General features: G+C 32.8%; 3 protein-coding genes across 3 annotated transcripts; 2 read left to right on the forward strand and 1 right to left on the reverse strand.

Moving 5' to 3' along the window:
* The first annotated feature begins 153 nt into the window (after window positions 1-153).
* Window positions 154-3,613, forward strand: eIF2Bepsilon (eukaryotic translation initiation factor 2B subunit epsilon). The gene is made up of 10 exons (XM_085200016.1): window positions 154-361; window positions 426-550; window positions 637-828; window positions 967-1,150; window positions 1,479-1,723; window positions 1,816-1,935; window positions 2,040-2,347; window positions 2,491-2,664; window positions 2,903-3,183; window positions 3,382-3,613. Exons 1-10 carry the CDS (start codon window positions 269-271, stop codon window positions 3,589-3,591), a joined length of 1,932 nt encoding a protein of 643 aa, XP_085056142.1. The 5' UTR covers window positions 154-268; the 3' UTR covers window positions 3,592-3,613.
* APC10 (anaphase-promoting complex subunit 10) lies at window positions 3,289-5,161 on the reverse strand. The gene is made up of 3 exons (XM_085200017.1): window positions 4,853-5,161; window positions 4,221-4,457; window positions 3,289-3,905 (listed from the first exon to the last, which is right to left on the reverse strand). Exons 1-3 carry the CDS (start codon window positions 4,947-4,949, stop codon window positions 3,694-3,696), a joined length of 546 nt encoding a protein of 181 aa, XP_085056143.1. The 5' UTR covers window positions 4,950-5,161; the 3' UTR covers window positions 3,289-3,693.
* Window positions 5,162-8,420: 3,259 nt separating this feature from the next.
* On the forward strand, window positions 8,421-19,910 carry LOC146530009 (G1/S-specific cyclin-D2-like). Its single transcript, XM_085200956.1, has 4 exons — window positions 8,421-8,862; window positions 10,103-10,318; window positions 12,534-12,690; window positions 18,213-19,910. Exons 1-4 carry the CDS (start codon window positions 8,626-8,628, stop codon window positions 18,494-18,496), a joined length of 894 nt encoding a protein of 297 aa, XP_085057082.1. The 5' UTR covers window positions 8,421-8,625; the 3' UTR covers window positions 18,497-19,910.
* Window positions 19,911-21,955: the final 2,045 nt, after the last annotated feature.

The raw sequence follows: 21,955 nt of genomic DNA on the forward strand, positions 1-21,955 counted from the left end.
TTTTGGAAATCGATATTGATTTGTAATCCACTTTATTTAATTTGATTTATTCTGCTACATTTTACGTAATGACATAAAATATAAATACCGTAAAAAATAGAAATATATGTTTTTAATTACGGTAATTTTTTACAATAATTTTTGCTTCACATAATCGTCGTATCCACATCACTTATAACCTATTTTACCGAAAACCAAATGCCAACTTTTGATTAAACTTCAAATAATTTAAATGTAAATGGGACTAATTATTTATTAAAAACGAAAAATGGAAAATGAGAATGAAAATGTTATCCAAGCGGTTGTTGTTATGGATTCATTCAACAATAATTTTAATCCTTTTACCAATAATAAACCAATGGTCCGTATAAGAAAAACAATTTGTTTAATCACTAAACAATATAATAATTTAAATTATTCTTCAGGGTCTGTTTCCGCTAGCAGGAGTGTGTCTCATTGATTATGTTTTGGACTCCTTAGTGTCAGGAGGAGTTGGAGAAGCAATCCTATTTTGTTGTAAGGATAGTGTAAAAGTAAAGGAGCATGTAAAGTAAGATGAACAGGTTTTATATTATGAACCATTACTTTCCATTTACAATTTGTATGCAATAAATTTATATAAGATTTTATTTTTAGGAAGAGTAAAGAAAAGAAAGTGCCATGGAGCTTAATGTTGGATGTACAAATAATTACTTCCGATACATGCCAAACCATGGGTGATGTTATGAGAGAAGTAGATGCAGCCAGTTTGGTCAGAGGATACTTTGTACTCTTGGGAATAACATCTATATCAAATATGAATTTTGCTGCTTTATTGGAACAACACAAGTAATTTTGTTTAGTAACTAATATTATATTCATATTAGATATTACTCAAAAGATAAAATATATCATAATATTAAATAAATGTATTGAATTGTGTGCCATTATATGTATAATGAAAAAATATGTAATATTTTTTGACAGACAAACATGTAAGAAAGACAAAGGGGCAGCAATGACATTGGTCTATAAAGAAGTTGCTTGGGATCATCCTTTGATAAGCAATGATGAAAGTCTTCTCCTAGCTGCTGATGGAAAAAGTAAAAAAATATTATTGCATCACAAGTATAAGCCAAAATCAAATGAAACTACATTCTCTCTGCCATTAGTAAGTAATATGTTAATACATATACACTACAACAGCCATCCAAATGCTGATCAACCCAACTATCATTTTTGTATGCCTGCTTTATGCTCATATATTCTTGCCACCCATGCTCAATGTATGTCGTTGTGCACTTATTTGCATAGGTGATATTTTTTGTTGCTGTTGGTGATGTCTTTTAATACTATACATCTATATTTTATACAATACTCTAATTTACTCATGTGATTAAAAAATATTGTCTGAATACCTTACCTGTGTCTCACTCAATCAGTTCAGACAATAGACATTACTTTATAAAAAAAAATCTAGCAGTAATTTTTATTTTTAGGAGTGTGTATTGAATCATTCAGAGGTACTCTTGCATCATAATTTGGTAGATGCGAACATAGCAATGTGTTCACCATCAGTACCACCTTTATTTTCTGATAATTTTGATTTTCAAACTAAAAAAGATTTTATTCATGGTATTTTGATTAATGAGGACATTTTAGCCAGTTCCTTGTATTACACATTATTAAAAGGTAATCAATATGCTGCATCAGTAACGAATTGGAAAACTTACCAAACTGTAAGGTAAGAAGTACTTTTAATATATTGTTGATTTCAATGACATGACAATAAGCTTACATTGCTAATGAATAATATGTAAACATTTTTCTTTTTAGTTGGGATATAATACATAATTGGGTATACCCATTGTCAATTGAAACTGGATCTTTTTATAAAAATAATTATATGTACATGGGTAATCACATTTTTAGAAAAATGAATTCAACATTAAGCAGGTATCATAATATTTTTTTATTAAAATAGATAAATGCATATTTATCATATTATGTTCCTACTACATCTGTATGCTATGTAAAAATAAAAAAAAAGTTCATTTTAGGTCCTGTACTCTTGTTGAAGATGTATTAATTGGCTCTCAAACACACATCAGCGACATGTCTCGGATAACTAAAACCATGATTGGTGATAGCTGTGTTATTGGCAGTAATGTTATTATCCAAGGAAGTTACATCATGAATAATGTTGTTGTTAAAGATAATTGCAAAATTATAAACAGTTTCATTGCTGATGGTTGCACAGTTGAAGAAAATTCTAATTTGCAAGGAATTATTTCTTCAGAGAATATTTGCATAAAAAATGATAGCCAACTAAAAGGCAATGTTCTTGAAGGATCTGATAGTAATGCTGGTATGATTGACATAATTATAATTACATATTTCATCAGTCAATATTTTATGATGTTGTTCACATTACATTAATAAAAAGTATCATCTAGTTTCATTGAAATAAATATTATTAGCTTATTTAAAAGTCACTTTTACACTTTGTAGAGAAAACATCAGCATCAGAAAATACCACAGAATGGGAGAATGAGTCTTCAAATGATGGAGATGATGAATTTATAGGATTTGAAAAAGAGTGGAGTGATAGTGAATCATGTTACTCTTCAGACAGTAGTGCTGAATCAACATTACCTGACTCACCTGTTCCTGAAGATACTAATAGTGAGTTAACATTAATAACCTTGTTCATTTTATTTTGATAGTCCTATCATTTACTTTCATTGTATTCTAGACAATACAATTAATGTTGTTGTGGATTTGATTCCAATTTAAAAAAATTCAATCAACAAGAATAATGTGTAAACATTAGTTTCTTTCTGTCCTTACATGTAGGATAAAGCATTAAACTGAATAATAAAATATGTAATAGCAATTATAGTTACGTAAAATTTTTTTTTAGTATTCCTTCAAGAAGTTATAGACAGTCTGGCACGAGGGTATGAGGAAGGCTTAAAGTGTGACTACCTCATATTAGAAATCAATTCATCAAGATATGCTTATAATATACAACTACATGAAGTAAACTTTTTCGTTATAAGGGCTTTGCTTAGCATGCCAGTATTGGTTTCTAGCAAGAGTGTACTAAGTACTGTCAAGGATATTTTAAAATTTTTCCACCCAGTTTTAGCGAACTATATAAAAACAAAATCTTCCATTATGGATTGTTTGAGAGCAGTTGAAGTGAGTAGTTGTTGTTTTATATTAATGTATGATAGTTTTGTAAAAATAATTTTGTATATATTTCAGTATTTTGAGTAAAATGTGAAAATAATGACAACACAGATAAACAATATCATTGATTTTTATTAATTTTCATTTAGAATATAGAGTAGAGTTCAAATTTTATACATTATTTTAAATATACATTTTTAATTTTAGGACAGTTGCATTAACAATGAATGGCTGACTGGAAAGGCTGGACAGATAGTTCATTTATTATATGATGCAGATGTAATTGATGAAGACTCCTTGTTAGAATGGTTTGACGACCTTAAGCAAGATGAAAGCCCAATACTCAAACAAATTTCTTTGATTAAGTTCTTTGCATGGCTACAGCAAGCAAGTGAAGAAAGTGAGGAATCAGATTAAAATACATATAAAATTATTAAAATGTATTTTATTATACCATAAAAATTTTGAAACCTTTATGGGTTTCAAAATTTTGTGCTATTATTTATATGACTAATATTATTATCGAATTGTTGTGTATTGTTGAAATTGTACAGTTGAGAATTTTTTAAATTTATTTATATCAAAAGATGTAGGTTCACAGGGGGAATGTATCTTTATTTGTCTCATGTGTGTATCTCTCCCATTCTGATGATTGCTTAAAACTGCTATTTGGATCATGTATGTCCTAATTGGTCTATCATGGATGTCCTTTATTGGTATCATTTCCCATCCTTAAAATGAATACACAAATAAATATCACAATTTATATGATAAGTAATTTAAATTATTAGACTGTTGTGCACAGTATTTGATTGTAAATACAACAGTGATAACTTGCATTTCCACATGAGGATAAGAAAATTATTCATTCACCCTAGTGGCAATAAAGGGAATGAGATAGTGTAGCTTTTAGTTCTGCCACTAAACAAGCTGTCACAACAATTGAGGAGAAAGTGAGGAATGGAGTGTTTTAACATTTGGTTTCCTCTACTTACCCTACTTTATGAGGGATATAGCATGAAGCTAGAAAAATAATTGTGTCTTACCGCTTGGTTCTATCAATTCAATAACTTCTATTTCTTGTAGATCATTAAAATGTGTTCCCGCTCTTATAGAAATTCTACTAGGTGTATAGCTTTCATCAAGTTTATAATCAGTATAGATGTAAATATGTGAGACCATTGTTTTTCTTTGGAATTGTATATTAACTAAATGGGGCAATTGGCCATCTGATTGCCAATATGTATCCATACAATCATCTCGAAGTTGATCAATACCGAAACCTAAAAAAAATGACAATGACTAAATACTAAAAAAATATTAAACTTTTGAATCATCAAATCAATATAATATTGCCACTGAGGAAGTTCTGCTGAGAACAGCTAGTGAGAAACTTGACTGTGGCACTTTATCTCTACATTTACTTGCTAATATAGCATATACTCAATTCCATAAAAGATTTATCTTCTGTATGGATCCATTACTTGGCACCTGTATTCTCTCTGACACTGTTTTGAATATATAACTGGATATGTTGTCAGACAAGCAATAACATAATAAGTACATTGCAACAACACCAACAATAAGCAGCAGAATACCTGTACAATACCTTAAAACCATCTTGTAAGAAATTTTAGAGAATAGTAAACTTATAAAAAGTAAAAGTTTTGTGGCAAACCTGGTTTACACGAAGATAAACTCCATATAGCATGATTTCCGACTTCGCGCACTGTACCCGACCTTTCGCTAACCAGCGGATCCTTTTCTGAGGCCATAACAATGTTGTGATTAAATGTGGCACAAGAAAGTAGTGCTAGCACTACTATTTAGTTTAATGTTTACAATACAACCCAACCATTGCATTAGTCTGTAAGTTGATTCTGTATTTGATTGTTAAGCAAAGTTGCCAGTATGAATACATTAATTATCCTAAAAACACTGAAAAAATATCGAGAGAAAACATTATAGGGAACACCAAGGAACATATACTAGGGGAACCAGTGGCGTAGCTAGGGGGGTGCGAGCGGTGCGATTTTTTTTTAAAGGTAGCCAATGTCACATTTTAGCGTCTGACGCTTGATCTACGTGAGAGTAGAAGACACGTTGAATCTATTTTTTTTTTAGAGGGCATCAAGTCCTAGGCCGCACCAGGCAGCAAATACCCTAGCTACGCCACTGAGGGGAACACTAACTAATGAAGTAGAAATTAAGGTTCATAAACGTGAAACTTATTTCCATAGTTTTCCATTTAAATTGAATTATTTATTAAGATGTTATTTCAAAAATATATATTATTTCTAGAAGGTTCAGAAATTTTCATCTTTTTCTTGTAATCTTATCAAATACTTAACTAATGTTTTTAAATTGTAGAAATTGATATGAGAATTACTTATAATGAATTGAATTTTAAATTTAATAATTAGTCATTGTAATATTGAACATTTGTTAAATTGAAAACGTTATATTTATAACGGACGATTCTTTTAATATAAACTGGCTTCTCAAAGTAATATCAAAATTAATGTTCTATGAAATATTGATTTAATTTACAATTTTACACTTGTGTCAATATTTTTTCCGTTTGTTTTTAATACAGTAAAAAAGGATTACCTGTAATTTAAGGAATTCTGTAGGATCTGGCAACCTTCTATTTTGATGGCTGTCAAAGTAACAATGAAATTTTTGAATTATTTTTTAATAAAAAGAACAGAACAGAACAGAACAGAATTATTTTTTTACCATTATTATATTCTCAACTGGCACGTTTGGAAATAGATTCTAATATGTTATTTGTATATTGCTTATATAATAGTTTTTTCTTCTTCACGCTATACACCGCACACAGCAGGGTAGGCAGAGGGAACTTAGTGTTATAAGACATTGCGTGTTGAACTGTTGAGTGGCGGAACTCAACGCCGTGCTTTTGCCTCCACACCAGAACAAAGAAATAAACACATTAAATATTTTATTTTCTCGAGTGGGAATCGAATCCACAACCTATCGCGCTTACCCGACGCTTATGTATGTCCCTGCACCACGTCTGGCCTGCCATAATTCTATTATACATATGATGTTACATATATATAGTTCGCGAGGCGGAAGCTGAGCTTTGCCTTTGATGAGTGATGACCAAAAGTAGAGCCAGAAAAGAAAAAAAATGTTAGTCATTAATAAATAAAAAATATATATCAATTCTTCTACAGCGGATTTTCGTCCTCAAATTTATTTAACGCAACTATTGTGTTGCCTTTGCTTGTCCTTGTCTAGGTACTTTGCATTATACCTAGATTTTTTTTCTCCTTTTAGTGGTTGATCACTTACTTACCTTTTTCTATTTGACGGTTCCTTTTAACGTAATTTTTATCATATGATTGAATTGCAAAATCCTTAACTACAATTATATACTAAGTTATTTCTGCTTCTATTTGTTTAATAAATTCGTAATTGAAAAAAAAAAATTGTACCTACTTATTGACACCCAAAACGTTCAACGTTTTTAGATAAAAAAAAAATAACTTGTCAAATTCCATTTTCTATTAAATTTATAAGTCAGTATTCTATAAAATATATTAGTTAAATAATCATATTTTATTATTTAAAAATTTCTGATTTGAATATGAATTTTGGAAAAAAACATTGGGAACAACTATCTGGATTTGCAGTTTCCATTGCAGGCTTTACTACAGCTAGTTTCATAAGCATAGTTTACCTTACTGATTGGAAAGTTATATGTGAATATATACCATTTTACAATAAGAAATTTACAGAAACATCTGAAGAGTAATAAGTATATGTACATTGTACCTACATATAAGTGTGTTACATTTTGAAAGCTTTTGCATATTCATGACATTATAATCATAATTAGACTCAATGGCACACGCTGCTTTCAGAGCACGTGGTAACTTGTTGTGCTTCTATCCGAAAGAGAATTACAATAATGACTAGTTTAAGACGTCAGGTGTGTTGGGATTTTTATTGTAATGTCAACCGGATCGCGCGCACCCGGCGTGGACGCAAGCGCAGCCGCAGCTGTTCGCCCTCGGCCCTCCTCCGGCGTGCTCACGTGCCCTCTGAATAACACCTCTTTTATTTTATTGTAATATTTATTTTATTGTTATGTTTGAAATAATTTTCGATCTTATGAAACAAAGCAAATTCATGATCTGGAGAGATCTTTACTTTGATTTTTTTTACTGTGAATCAATTAGAGGTGTAACAAAAACAGTAAACAATAAAGTGAAACAAATAAAAGTTATTTTTCTAAATTTCAACTTTCATACTTTTCACTATTTCTTTCAGCTTCACGTTATATCTTGCACATAGAGTGGTTGGCAGAGGGGAAGTGTTAAAAGTTTAAAACACTCCTTTCTCTATTTTCCGGCGAATTCTGGAGGCAGTGCGTGTTTGTCTTGATCCTCAGAGCGAAGAAATGAAAATATTAATTATTGATTGACTTATTGATGATATGAACTATATTAAAACCAAAATATAAATAAATAATGGCTTTAATCAAAGTTGAGCTAAAAGTCCGACAATTTTTGTATGTATATCCATCCTTGATTCCTTACGAATACAGTAACTTTAATTTTAAGTTATCAATATTTGTTTTTTTGGCACGCACGTGCACGAAAGTTAGTATTAAATTTCAGAGGAAAAGAAAAATTATTTCACAAATATTTTTATGATCACTATCCTAAGAACTAATAACACCTGTGCAAAATAATCCTTCGAAATATGTTTGGTCTAGCAGGCTAGTGAAAGACAGTCCGCCTTAGAGTTAAGTTTTCTGAACTTTTGCGCATTGTAGGAAAATACTCAAAAATAAAAAAAAACTTCTTTGTAGACACAACTCGTTTACCGTACTGTACAGTACTTAAATAAAATAGCGGCAATCTTGTCCAGGGTTTTGGGAATATTTTTCTGTAGCCGGACTATATCGGATTACCTTATGCTTATTGTCTTTTGACAGTCTTAATTTTAATGTAAAAATTCTTCTTGTAAAAATATCTATTAAATCGACGAAAGTATATATTTTACCAAAATAAATATTAACCTTTTCCTCAACTGAATTGCTTTTGTTAAATGAAGATAATACGAGTTTTTCTTCTTTTCATTGAATACAATTCTATAACAATAATTTATAAAAAATAAAAAAAATACTTGGAAGCAAGACGTACCTACCGTAGTATAGTAGAGGGGAGTATTGTATTTGTAGGGCTTTGGACCCTACACGCACGCTCCTATGCACGACGTCGTCGTCGCCAGTTTGACGGACACTTGCCTGTTTGGCTGCTTGCCGAGCGGCTGTGTGAACAGCGAAAGCGTTTGTGAACTTAAAATAATAAGTTACGTATAAAATATTGTGTGATTTAAGAACAAGTCTCAGTAGCTTAAGGAGCAGTTCTTTAGTATAATTGTGGTGTTATCGAGTGATATTGTGCTAATAAAATGGATTTGTCTTGTGGAGAGAATCTTCAAAATTCTGGACACAACAGCAGCAACAGTGGGAGAACAGTAGATATGTGCATCGCTGGACCTGACCGAGCTCTGGACCGCGATCCCAGACTTTTACTGAACCTTTTGACTTTGGAAAGGGTTCACGCACTACATACAGATTATTTTCAACATGTCCAAATAGATATACAACCTTTTATGCGAAAAGTTGTTACTACTTGGATGCTGGAGGTAGTTTATTTTTCTTATTTATGTAGTTATTTATTATGTCAGCATACGAATATATATATACGCCCTTTTCATTGTCTAAACTATCGCCTACAACTTCCGACAACAGCTGATTAAAATTGAAGTGAATGACCTTAAATATCTAAGACCGTGCGTGAACTAGAATTTCTGTCTCAATTAAATCTTATATAAATTAAAGAAAAATCTCTTACGTTAAGTAATTTAAACACAGATTTTTTTGGAAACTATAGTGTTTTTAAGCGGTAGTTTACCTGCTTTTTGTATTTTACTTATACCTACGCAATTTCTTAAATATATTTGGCAGGTAGTTATATTTAATTTATATTGTATTTATTTACACTTTCACTTGCTACATACATATTTATAGAAATAAATATATAATGAAATGTTAATACGAATCATGTTTTCTTTTACTCGGCATTTTTAGAAATAATAAAAATATCTTAATTGTATCACAGATTCATACATAGGTACCTAGTCATATTCGGCGCTAATAATATATAAGTAATTCAAATATGTAAAATTATCACGGCAGTCCAATGACATTATGTTTATAAATCATTAACAAAGAAAGTATTGTTCTTGGCAAGTATCTTTATCTTTATTTAAATAAAATTTTGATTTTTGTCAACGGAGTTTTACTATCAGTACTGAATAGATATTACTCCCTGCAAGGGGCAAAACTATAAACTTTCAATTATTATTTTTTAACAATCTAAAAATTTCTACCTAATACTGTTAACAATAGTATTGTAAAGCGAGTGATGCACGTGTGCTTACACTAGACGTGAGCCCTTAGAAGCGCTCATTGTGAACGGAAACTTTTTTACCTCATGTTTTTACGACAGTTCGAGTTCAGTGAGCAACAGAATCTCAAACGAAATCTTTGTGAAGGAGTAAACGGGATTATAAATTGTCGATAATATGTCCTATACAAGTCTTTTTTCCAATATGTGTACACGTGTACAGGTACACGATGATGAGTGAGAGAGATGAGTGTAGATCCATAATTTGGGAAAATATTAACCTTCCTTTAAAAATATCTATCCATCAAAAGAATTCTTTTTAAATATTTCAAATATTTATTGAACATCTTTTTTAATCTATATAAAGAACTATATAATAGTTGGTATAACATTGCGAATTATGCAAATATATATGTGTTAAAAACCATGTAGTATGTTTTTAATATTAAAAAAAAACAATGTACTTATTTTAACAGGTTTGCGAAGAACAACAATGCGAAGAACAGGTGTTTCCCCTCGCTGTAAGCTATATGGATAGATTCTTGGCCCAGCGCGCTATCTCAAGACAGCAGTTACAATTGCTGGCCGTCACTGCCTTACTACTGGCTTCCAAGTTCCGACAGTGTCATCCCTTATCAGTGGACCTCCTTTGCGCGTACACTGACAACTCTGTATTTCCACATGAAGTCAGGGTGAGTACAAAATGAAATTTAATACACATAATGTTATAATTTGATCTATAAACGACTTAGAAGAAACTAAACCAAACTTTATAATTCTTTTGAGGTGATATCAGTGTAAGTAGATAATATCTTGTGAAAGGTTAATTGTAAGGTAACGCGTGGTGAGGCACCATCGCCTCACATCCTGCGACAACCACAAGGCGCTTCATTGTTTTGATTTTGACTGAATGCAGGCGATTAGTCGAGTCAAATGTCGTACCTTTACCCTTAGGCCTAAGGGGACACCACTACATTACCCGTTTCCTTAAAGTTTTGTTTGTAAATTTCCGGCAATTACCTCTTCCGCAATCGACGACGAAGTTCTAGGGGAAGGTATGCGTCATGTCACCTCCTTTAAAGAACTGAGCTGCAACATATTATGACGAGGTATTGAATTAGTTGGCACTTCCGACGGAAATGTGGGTAGCGACTACGAGACGTCATGATAAGACGATTCTTCTTACATCCGTATCACTTGATATGTTTAGTAGTGCATTCACTATAACTCAACTCGTATTATTGTGGAAATGTTCTCACAGTCGGTCATTATGTGTGAATGATTGTCACAAATTTATAATTGTAATATTGTGTGTGCAGGTAGGCAGGTGTGATATGAACGATTACCTCCCTTAGTCGTGTGTTTTTGACTTACCACATTATTCACACGCAACTGTCACTAATTCGGAAGCGTTGTATCTAGCGTAAAGCGTAAAGCAAGTCGATCTTAGTAATTACTTCAATCAAATCAAATCAGCCTATTCGAGTCCACTGCCTGAACATAGGACGTCTCCCAGGGTGTGCCAAAGCTTCCGAACCTCCTTCTTCCGCATCCAGTCGAAGCCAGCAACCTTCTTCAGGTCGTTGGTCCATCGAGTAATTATTTATGAACTTCAAAATTAAATTCCCACGAACAACTAGACATCAAGATACGTGGGTATATATTGTATAATAATAATTAACTCTGACATTTGGCAGCATGTACGGTATCTTTTGTGAACCGTGACCGTGAGAAAGTACTCATCGTTCCTTGATACGTACCTTATGGTGTCCTATCAAACGCTTCCTTGCAATTAATTCGTGCGTTGATCCTGATAAGTCCACGCCACAGTATATGTTAATGAGGTTAGAATGTATGGAATAGCAGTTTCCCATACTTTAGCGATCTATTTAGCATTTTGAGGTGTTACCAATGTTAATAGTACCTTTTGTGGGAAAACTTTTATTCTTATAGCTAATTGGCTGATATTGTAATAACATTTTAAAGAACGCTTTGTGTTCGTTTCTTGAACGAAGAGGAAGACCGTAGATGAGATGAACAGATCTCATCTTCTGCAACGTTTTCGTGGAGAAGTGTAAGATAAAGAGGAAGAAAGCAAATTCCACCATCAGATAAGAGTAATAATGCAAAGAAGAGAAAGAAATACCTTTGTGTTCTTTTTTTAAATACTTCTCACTCTTAAGTATGATACATTAGTGAGAATAAATCTTAATTTAGTTTCAGTGAATAGAAATACTTAATCATTAAATTGAATAGTTCTATATGTAGTAATTTTAGTATTGCGTTTTTTTACTGGACTTTCGAGATTTACGCCTAATATTTAAAAAAAAAACTACTATAATTATGCACTTTTTCGGGATAAGTATTTGTGTAGTTAGTCTTATCACTATTAATCTTATCAACAGATTATTAATGTAGAAAGGAAAACAGACTAAAAAATATTTAGAAGTGGACTTTAAATTTAAAGGTTTCATTTCTCCCTTCCTTGCCGTTTTGAACTTATAAGTTTCTTTACATAAATATCCCTAGATACTGCTTCCCCATTTTGCCCTTTTCTTTTTCAAATGTAATGTGATTCGCTATTTTTGCGGTTTCCGCCTGTGCTTTAGTGTATGACGGTTACGAACACTTAAAGGTATTCTTTGCTTCTTAATATATTTTAAATGAAGCTTTACAACTATGAGAATTATGATTGGAGTAATCGATGTGTGCATTTGAAACTGCCAGGATCATTGACGTATCTAGAGATATTTTATGTAAAAGTTTTTTTTTAATTTTTCAGGACAATTTGTATCCCCCTCCATTTCCTACGCGCATGCCCAGGATTTGGCATTTTATGATTTACGTTTTTATTACCATCTTTATAGGTAATATTAACTGATTATTAACTAAGAATATTTGTTACAGCAATGGGAAGTAATGCTGCTACAACGACTAAATTGGCAGCTATCCATTGCAACAGCTTTCGACTTCGTAGAACCTCTTCTTGCTCGAGTACCATGGGGACGTTCAAATCCACTAGTGCGAACTCACGCTCTAACTCTAACATCAGTCTGTTATACAGGTAATAAAATTTTAAAGAATGCTTTTTTACCGTCTCGCTGTATCTCGTACACAGCATGGTAGGCAGAGGGAACCTCGTGTTAAACATTAACTGCCACACCTCATTTTCCACCGAATTCTGGAGGCATCACACCAAAGCGTAGAAATGATAATATTAAATATTTCAATTCCTCGAGTGGGAATCGAATCCACGACCTGTCGCGTTTATAATCACACTTTGCGCCCCTGCGTTACATCTGGGCTCAAAAATGTTTTATCTTATAATTTGGTATGTGAGTTTACCAGTATTTTTAACATTTAACCATATTATGCGGGTTAGCAAGAATTGGCCTTCCTTGTTTTCGCGTTAATTATGGTTAATCGATAATCCAAAAAAAGAGACTAAGCACATCGTTGAGTGTATATAATGACGTAATAATAGGTCAATTGTTATAAAAAATGTCATCTTACTATTACAATGCGATTAGAGTGCGTGCGTCGGCACTCCTGGTCACGAGTGTTTGGAGTTAGGGAGGGTTGATGTATCGGAACGCACATGCCGCCCGTGCTGTGATATCGTACACCTTGTGCCACCACCCCACATACTGACTGACTGACCCTTTATGAAATTCCCTTTGTTAAAATAAACAAATTATTGCAATTACGTTTTAGTTTTGGAGTGTATAGGTATTTTTAAAATAAAAAAATATATATTTAGTCAAAATGAATTTGTCCATTATTTATATATTACCTAAGTAATATTAAAACTGAGTACGCTAGTAATTAAAATAATATTTATATCTATACTTCTATTATATTTATACCATAGGCCAATGTTTCTGCGGTCAGAGCTAGTTACCTCTTAGAGTGTGTCATGTGTGACACAACTCTTAGTTATTTCCATTTGACCACGTGGGCGAAGACTTACGTAAAGGCTAATTAAAACATAGTAAGTTAAAATATTGTCATACCACCACTACTGTCAATATGACATAGGTGGTCTATGTCATACGCGTATATATATTAAAGATAGATATAATTAAAGATTTAAAGATATAACAGGATGCATGCATTATTAATTCACGTAATTGATGTAGGTATTTCGTATGCTACTTGTACGTGTATACCACAAAATTTTTATATAATTTTTGTTTACCGTTTATCCTCATCGAAAATACTATACATAATAAAAAAAACATAATATTCGGTTTTTAACTATTTTGACAATTCTCCAGCTTTAATTAAATGCATTTATATTTGGTTTTATAATTTCAAATTTAAAGTTCATAATAATCAAGTGGTTGTTTTAATCATTAATTTTATCATATAATATAGCTAAATATAAAATATAAAATGGTACTGATAACCCGAGAGGCCCGAACTGCGTTGGAACTTTACTAGCCATTACGTTATCTGGATTTCATCTGATTTATGGTATTCCACGCCATGTGCTCGACACAGCCCTATCCTATCCCAGTGTTCGAACATGTTTGAAAAGTCACTTTAATGAACACACTTTATCGTTTTAATTATTTTTTGCTGCTCAAATTAAGACTAATTTTATTATTGTATGTGCTAAAAATTAAAATATATATATACTGTATAGATTATGATATTGTAGCGACTCGTCCGCGGATTCGCCCGCTGGATTTTCACGGTTATTTATTTAATTGTCTTAAATAACATACTTTCGTGTTTTAATGAAATTATAATTTTACAGACAATATATTCTATATGTACATTAAAAACTGAAGTTTCAACTGATTTTGTAGCAATTTTGTCAAACAAAATATGTAGTATATATTTTTTATTTATGACAAACAATAAATGTTGAGGGAAGCTTGCTATAACACACTGTTGAAAACTGCATTTAAATTAGTTAAGCCGTTTCTGAGATAAGCGTGCACAAACACACAAACAGATAGACAACATTATTATAAAAATACCCCCAATAATAGTCTTTCTCACATATCTTCCATATACAGACAACGATCATTAGTCATTTAATTATATCTATAGAATATATTTAAAAAATATAATATTTAAGTTATGTTATATACTGAGCAGCATATGAGCAACTATTTTAAACCTTAATCACTATTATAGGATTATGCCGGAAATTTACGATAATTTATTGTAACTGATCGTTCTTCACCCTACGTATGTGTTAGCAGGTTAATTACACTTCTTGACCTTTTGTTTATCCCCTAGCTTACTATTAAAACTTACGAGCTTATACGGAGTTACAAAACATAACGAATATTTAATATTATAGAGGTAATAAAATTTGAATATTAAATATTTGAATATCTATCTATATAGATGTGTATTATAATTAAGCAGCGGGTAGCAGTATTTATTTTTTTAGTTTATTACAAGTATCGCTTGCTTTTTCCGTATTTTTTTAGGATTATAAAATAAAAATTTGCCTTTAATTTCTTATTGTAATGAATTTAAATTATATAAATATGATATACATATATTTTACTCTACTTATGCCCTCTAAGTTAGCTGCCTCTTAACTTAAGTAAGAATAAAGCCACAGTCGAAGAGTACAGACGTTCACATAATGTATAAACGATATATGTAATGTAATATAGGTACGACCACGTGTGTATGTACGTTCTAACGTACGTATATTTACGTTGCATGTATCGACATTTACAAAACGTAAATTTTTATGTCAATTATGTTCAAAGATAGCAATCAAGCATCGGTTTATATTATAGTGTAACTCAAGTAACCGTGTCACGGCCGCGGTGACTTATGAGACGGCTCACGAAGGGGACCGCGCCAGCTGAGTTCGCGACAATACGTGAAGACGTCCCGCGGCATTTGTTGTTATCCAAATACCCAAGCTTGTCCCCGCTTTCCACAAAGGGTGCCCCACAAAGACCGTCTCGGCGAGCACCTGGTGTACCGTCTCTTACTGTGCTATCTAAGTCTAATACTAAATATGTGATATGGTTTTCTTTTTTGAAATTATTTATTACTTAGAAATCATACATGATATATCTACTCTATAATATGTTTCATTATTTAAATAATGAATGTATTATAATACGAGTACATAGATAGGTATATAAAGTTAGGATGAAAATTAACTTAAACTTTGACTAGTTGTAGATCCAGTCATAATAATATTATCAATTATACTTATACAAATAAATCAATTATATAAATAAATATTTTTTATGATTCAAATATTAAGTGAGTGACAAATACGAGTAGCAATAAAATTCAATAACTGTACGAGACGAGCCCTTTGAAACCCCAAAAAAATAAGTAAGTAGGTAGTCTCTCTCTACTATAGTATATTTAAAAATGAGACATTAGGCGTATAATGTATTATATTACAACTAGTTCCAGACAATTAGATAATGACATAAACTATTTGCAACCCTTGCACTTTTGCATCTATTTGTTCAAAGTAGGGATTCCCATTAAGGGGTGTAGCGAGACAGGTTCTACAAACGGAACTTAACGGTTCACGAAGTCTGTTGGAGGAACGCTCATTACGTGTGTTGGGGTAATTAGAAGGAGTAGGGAAGGAGTAGGGTAAGACGGGGGTGTTCTAAGGCGCGTGGCCCCTTGTCTCGTGTTCAGCAGATGTTGGCTCCAACCGACAGGCAACCTGTCGCACAACGGATGGCTCCGGTCCGGTGCTCCCGCGAGATTGTATGATATCACACACGTTTGTTTTAGATTCGTTAATAACCACTGGTACCTGCCGTGTGCGTTGTACGGTATAAATATACATATTTAATAATATCTGCTGCTAAATATTAATGTTTTTAATATTTGATTCATAAATTTGAAAATTTCTTACATCTGTCCAGAATGAAAATTAAGTCATATTTCATCATGGAAATTAGTTCTTATTTTGTGATTTTCCTATGCGAGGTTATTGATATATAGGTTTCATTTATTTATACATAAATACTATAAATTGCATATAACCTTTAGTCTTAAAAATCAATAAAGCCTGAAGCACTGTAGTTAGACATATAAGGTTAAAAATTTCAAATTGCAATTAAAACGTGACTGTCTTACTTGGTTGTTTCCACTGCTAACGTATTAGCTGCAAACTTGACCTTAACGTTTCTTTAGTACTTTTTAATGAGAATTATGAGTAGATTGCATGTTGTGATAGTGTTTTTTTCCAGCTAGCACTAAGGAACTCGTAAAGCTCGTAAGAAACATGTAGGCGGGCAGTGACCCGCTCGCACCTATTCGGAGGCAGCAGAACGGAAGGGTCGCGCCAGGTGTCGGTACATCTGCCACCTTGGCTCCCTCGACTTACGTTTGTTGACTTAGTTATATATTCTAAGTTTTTAAGCTTCATTGTTAGTAAAGACACCGTTAGATCGGCTAAACTGTATTCCTTAATATTAGCTAACGATGGATTGATAAAACGAATATACACTATAAATATGTCGCAATATACATTTACAATAAATATGTTTAAAGTTGACTAGGTGTCGATAAAATATAATTGAAAATACTGTTCTATTATTTTCACAATTTAAATCTATATATCTATTTATATAAAATCGAAAGGTCACTCACTCATCACGAAATCTCAGAAACTACATGTGCTTGGAATCTCAGATTTTGCATAGGAGTTATTTATAGGACGTAGGTGCTCGCTAAGACGGGAATTTGCAATATTCGACTTCTAAGGGGTTGTTTTTGGGGTTGAAAGTTTGTATGAAACTACGTTACTACAATTGCCAGGAGTCTCAAATTTTGCATGGACGTCACTTTTAGGACGAAGGTACGCAGTCGAAGCCGCGAGCGGGCCGCTAGTATCCATATAAAGCAGACACGTCCAATTGATTAGGTGCTATATTGGAAGTCGTATTATTATAACAATAGAAATCGCTCGGTCGCACCAAAATTGCAGCTGCGCCCTTGGCCGGTGAACTTAAGATGTAAATTACCTTTATTCTCCATCTATTGTCACGAGGTACGCAACGCACAAAGATGCAGACGGCGACGGGGACGGCGTGCACAAATCTGGCAGCTGTTCGATTTTCCTTCCTTATTCTCAAACAACAATGGCCTTCGTATTGTGCAAAATGTAACGCGCCGTTTTTTTGTGGCCCCTCGAGAAAAACGACCTTTACCTTTAATATACGAGTAGGTAGTTCACGTCGCGAAACGGATTACTTTCTGTTTGTTGGTTATGAGCGAGCCAAGGTATCTGGTATTGTTTTTCTCCAGACAGTCACCAAAATAAAAGCAATACAAGGCCGCTGGCGTGCAAGGTGCCGAACCACCTGTCCAGTGTAGGTAATTATCTTGCAACAGATGTGCGCTACCTGCTCGGCCTTTTTATTTACGGACAAAGCATCTAAAAGATTCATAAAAATCATTTATACCTCAAATATAGATGTATATCCAAACTACACATTTTAAATATTCCTAAATATATTGTTTAACTTGTTATAAACAAGAAGAAAAGAACACAAAAGTGGGAATAAGTTTAAGTTTCTTGACTCTTGAAGTTTAATGACCTGAATGTATTATTATTGTTAACAGAGACCGAGTTCCTGTTGGTGCCTCCATCTCTGATCGCTGTGGCGTGTATAACGGCGGCGGCGAGAGGGTTGCGTGTGCGCGCGACCATAAACGACCTATGCACCCTCACCCGCACGCCGGCCGCGGCCGCCGAGCTGGTCGCCAGGCACGTGGAACGGGTGCTCGCCAGGGAGACCCAGCCACAGGAACCGAGGACCAGACACATACAACCAGTGAAACAGGCGACGTCAGAACAAACACAGCTTCCGGACACGCCGACGGACGTTCAGGATGTACGCTTCTGATCGAAAACTTTAAACTATTGTTATTTTCTGCCTACGGCCACATCTTACAAATATGAAGTCAATTGATCTCATCAGTATTGAGTATTGTTGTGAATAGTTTGAATGAATTTCATTGTTAGTATGTTTTTTTTGCAGCGCACCTGGGCGTATAAGAAATATTCTGGTTGTAAATATATGATTCCCTATTTATAGTACCTTTCCTCAATACTAACAGATGAGCATAGCTTTCATGAGTTGCCCTTGATCTCAAATTACTCTTTATGTAAAATAGCTTAGATGTCCATTATTTATAATTGTAATAAGCTATGGCTTGACAATTTACAGGTTTCGATATGTTAGCTATATTTTGATCTCCGTTAATTCCAAAAATTACTTTTTAAGTCTCTTTGTTAATGTTGTTATAAGATCTCTGGTGTTTTATTGCTTTTTATAATTACTCGTATTATATACCAAACATTTGTACATCTTTAGTCTTAATTTAGACTAACTAAAATAAGGTTCATATGAACTTTACGGTTCAAATTTTACATACAGTTAGTGATAAATGGTTAGTGTTTCTTCTGAATTTTGTATAAGCATTTAAATAGATATAACTAATGAAGAATATTTTTGTATCACAATTGTATTATGTAAATAATATAGGATCTCAATTTTTAGCAAATTCCAAATCAAATGTGTGTATAGCGAAAATGAGTGTTTAGCATTAATCTTAGTGGGTTTCGAATGAAAATGTTAATTTTTATTTAGGTCGATGTTAAGTTTAGTAAATTCTAGTCACATGTTTTATACATTCCTGTTTTCGACCAAACTTTATATTTAGAATTACTTATTAATAAGTTTGTATTTAGAATAATATCAAAGAATTATTTGTTCTACATTCACTCTCTTTTCAAAAAAAAAAAAATTAGCAACATCTAATAATGTTGTAGAATACTCATATTTCAAACAAGGAGAGATAGTGTAAAGCGAGTGACCTTTGATTTTAATTTATTTTATATTGTATTTAATGATTTTAGGTAGCGTTTGTAAAGGAGATTTATTTAGTAAGCTGAAGAACCGAGGCGCGTCGGATGTTACGCGATGTTGGTTAATCTAATTAGGAAAATTAATGCTCGTGTTTATAAGTTTCACTTAAAGTAGGGCTGATGAGAGCTTCTTACAATATTTTGGTATAAATAAAACTAATTAAATTTAACAATTCAAATCCTGTATCGATTACATCTTTTACATATTTAATTAAAATATATATATCTTGTAAACTATGAGTAAATATTTAAAAATAAACCAAAGCTAAAGGATTTAAAAAATAGGTTTATTTTTCTTTTTAACAAACTACAAATAATTTTTTCTATTATAAGCCGATGTGTACTACTTTGGTTGTAAAATTATAGCAAAAATAAAAACATTTAAAGTATACATTTATTTTAATGCTTATCCTTTTTATGATATTTTTTTATTTCTTTTAATATTTCACGAGTCACAAGAAAACTAAAGGTTATTTAAATAATATATTAATGAGATATATTTTAGATTGAATTATATTTTTTTTCATGAATATTCAATTTCAACCAGGGTGGCCACATTTTCTCTGGGAAAAAAGCGAGATTTTTATACCTTTTAAGTAAAAACGCGGGATTCTTTCACCAAAATTATATAAAACAAATATAATTTACAAATAGTAAGTTATATCCATTTATTTATTAAAAAAGTAAATCAATTAAAAACAATTTCTTACAGTAATCCGTGAAAAGCGAGACTAGCGAGATTAAGACACTATACAAAAAGTTTACAAAATTTAGTTGCACACAGTTAAGTTTAAAAAAAAAAATTATACAAAATTATAGAATACATGAGAAAAAATGACATCCTTAACGTAGTGCTGCCATCTATATTTTTTTCGCATTCCTGAAAATTTGAGAAAAGTAATTTAAAACACGATCAGGTAAAAATATTTTTTTTCTTTAGATAGTGGCGACATCTTATTTTTATCAATTACATTTAGATATAGCTAGAGGCACCACCAGTTACCACAAGTTGTTAGTAGATGGTAGGACATTGTCATGTAAAAGTTGTTACCTATTTGCAATAGATGGCACTGCTCGTTAAGAAAGATTAACTTTTTAGTATTGTACGGCTGACAACCGACGAGTCGTGGCCGTCCTGTAGTTAGTTGTAGACAGATGAACATCTACGTCTACGTCGTGGCGTAGAGGCACAAAGTGTGACTGCAAACGCGACTGGCTATGGGTTCGATCCCCACTCAAGGAAATGAAATATTTTTTATTTTCATTTCTTCACTCTGGTGTCGAGGCAAAGTAAAGTTCCCTAATTCAACACGCAATTCCTTCAAAAAATCGTTGGAAAGCGGGGAGCGGCTTAACATTAGGTTCCCTCTGCCTCTTTAGGTTTAGGTTTCGGTTGGCATTAAAAATATGAGTGATAATATGTGTTGAGTGGTTGAGTACCTACGCATAATGAATTTGGATACGAGAAATAGCGACAGAGTTATTTGTCACAAGGTTCACTTATGAAATAAAAGATTAAAAATTACTAAACCACATTATAATTTATATAGGTATATTTATCTTATTTCCGATATTAATTTGTTAATTGTTAATTCATGAAGTACCTAGATAATAAAAACGATTCATCTATTTCTATAAGTTCAAATCCACAAATAGTACAAATAAACATCCACATGATTCATCGTCATATCTATTTCATTTCATTCAAATTTTTCCGTAAGTTTGTTCAAAATTTTCCCATTTACACTCGAAAGTCCGATACTACACCGAGGGAGTAAACACACCGAAGGGGGGAGGGGGGGTACCGCACTCCGCAAAGCCAAACGTACGAAAAAGCCAGGCGAGGAGAGCTCGGGGCGTCGAAGCAAACACACCGTCTCGGGAGAGCCGTTCATTAGTTGTTCAAACAACCCAGCGGCGGCCACTTTGACAAGCAAGAGGACCTGCGTCCTCCGTCTCGAGGATTCTTCCCCTTCACTGATCTAAGGTTAACTAAAGAGCTATCCGAGCTGCACATTGTAAATAGAGCGGTCTGTTGGGCTAATGAAGCGTTCCAGTTGAATCGATAGTGCGGTTAGTTCCAGGAATTTATGTAACTCCCCAACAGAAGTAATTAATGTTGCTACAAGTTACCTATGTACCTTCTTTTGAGGCAATTATCTGTATTTATAAAACTAAAAGAGATTAAAATTGTAAATATTCAGTGGGAATTTATCTTTATTCGAAGCCTTTTAGGTTTATATTACATGGTTTAAAAAAATAAATCAGTTTCACGCTGCATTCCGCACACAGCAGGGTAGGCAGAGGAAACCATGTGTTAAGACACTCCGTTTCCCACTTTCCGCCGAATCCAGGAGGCATTGCGTGTTGAATAGCGGGACTCAACACCCCGCTTTGCCTCAACACCACAGCGAATATACATTTAAATCAATAT

The sequence above is a fragment of the Heliconius melpomene genome, chromosome 17 (assembly GCF_056956725.1).
Source record: "Heliconius melpomene rosina isolate 202511_hmr_F chromosome 17, ASM5695672v1, whole genome shotgun sequence".
NCBI lineage: Eukaryota > Metazoa > Arthropoda > Insecta > Lepidoptera > Nymphalidae > Heliconius > Heliconius melpomene.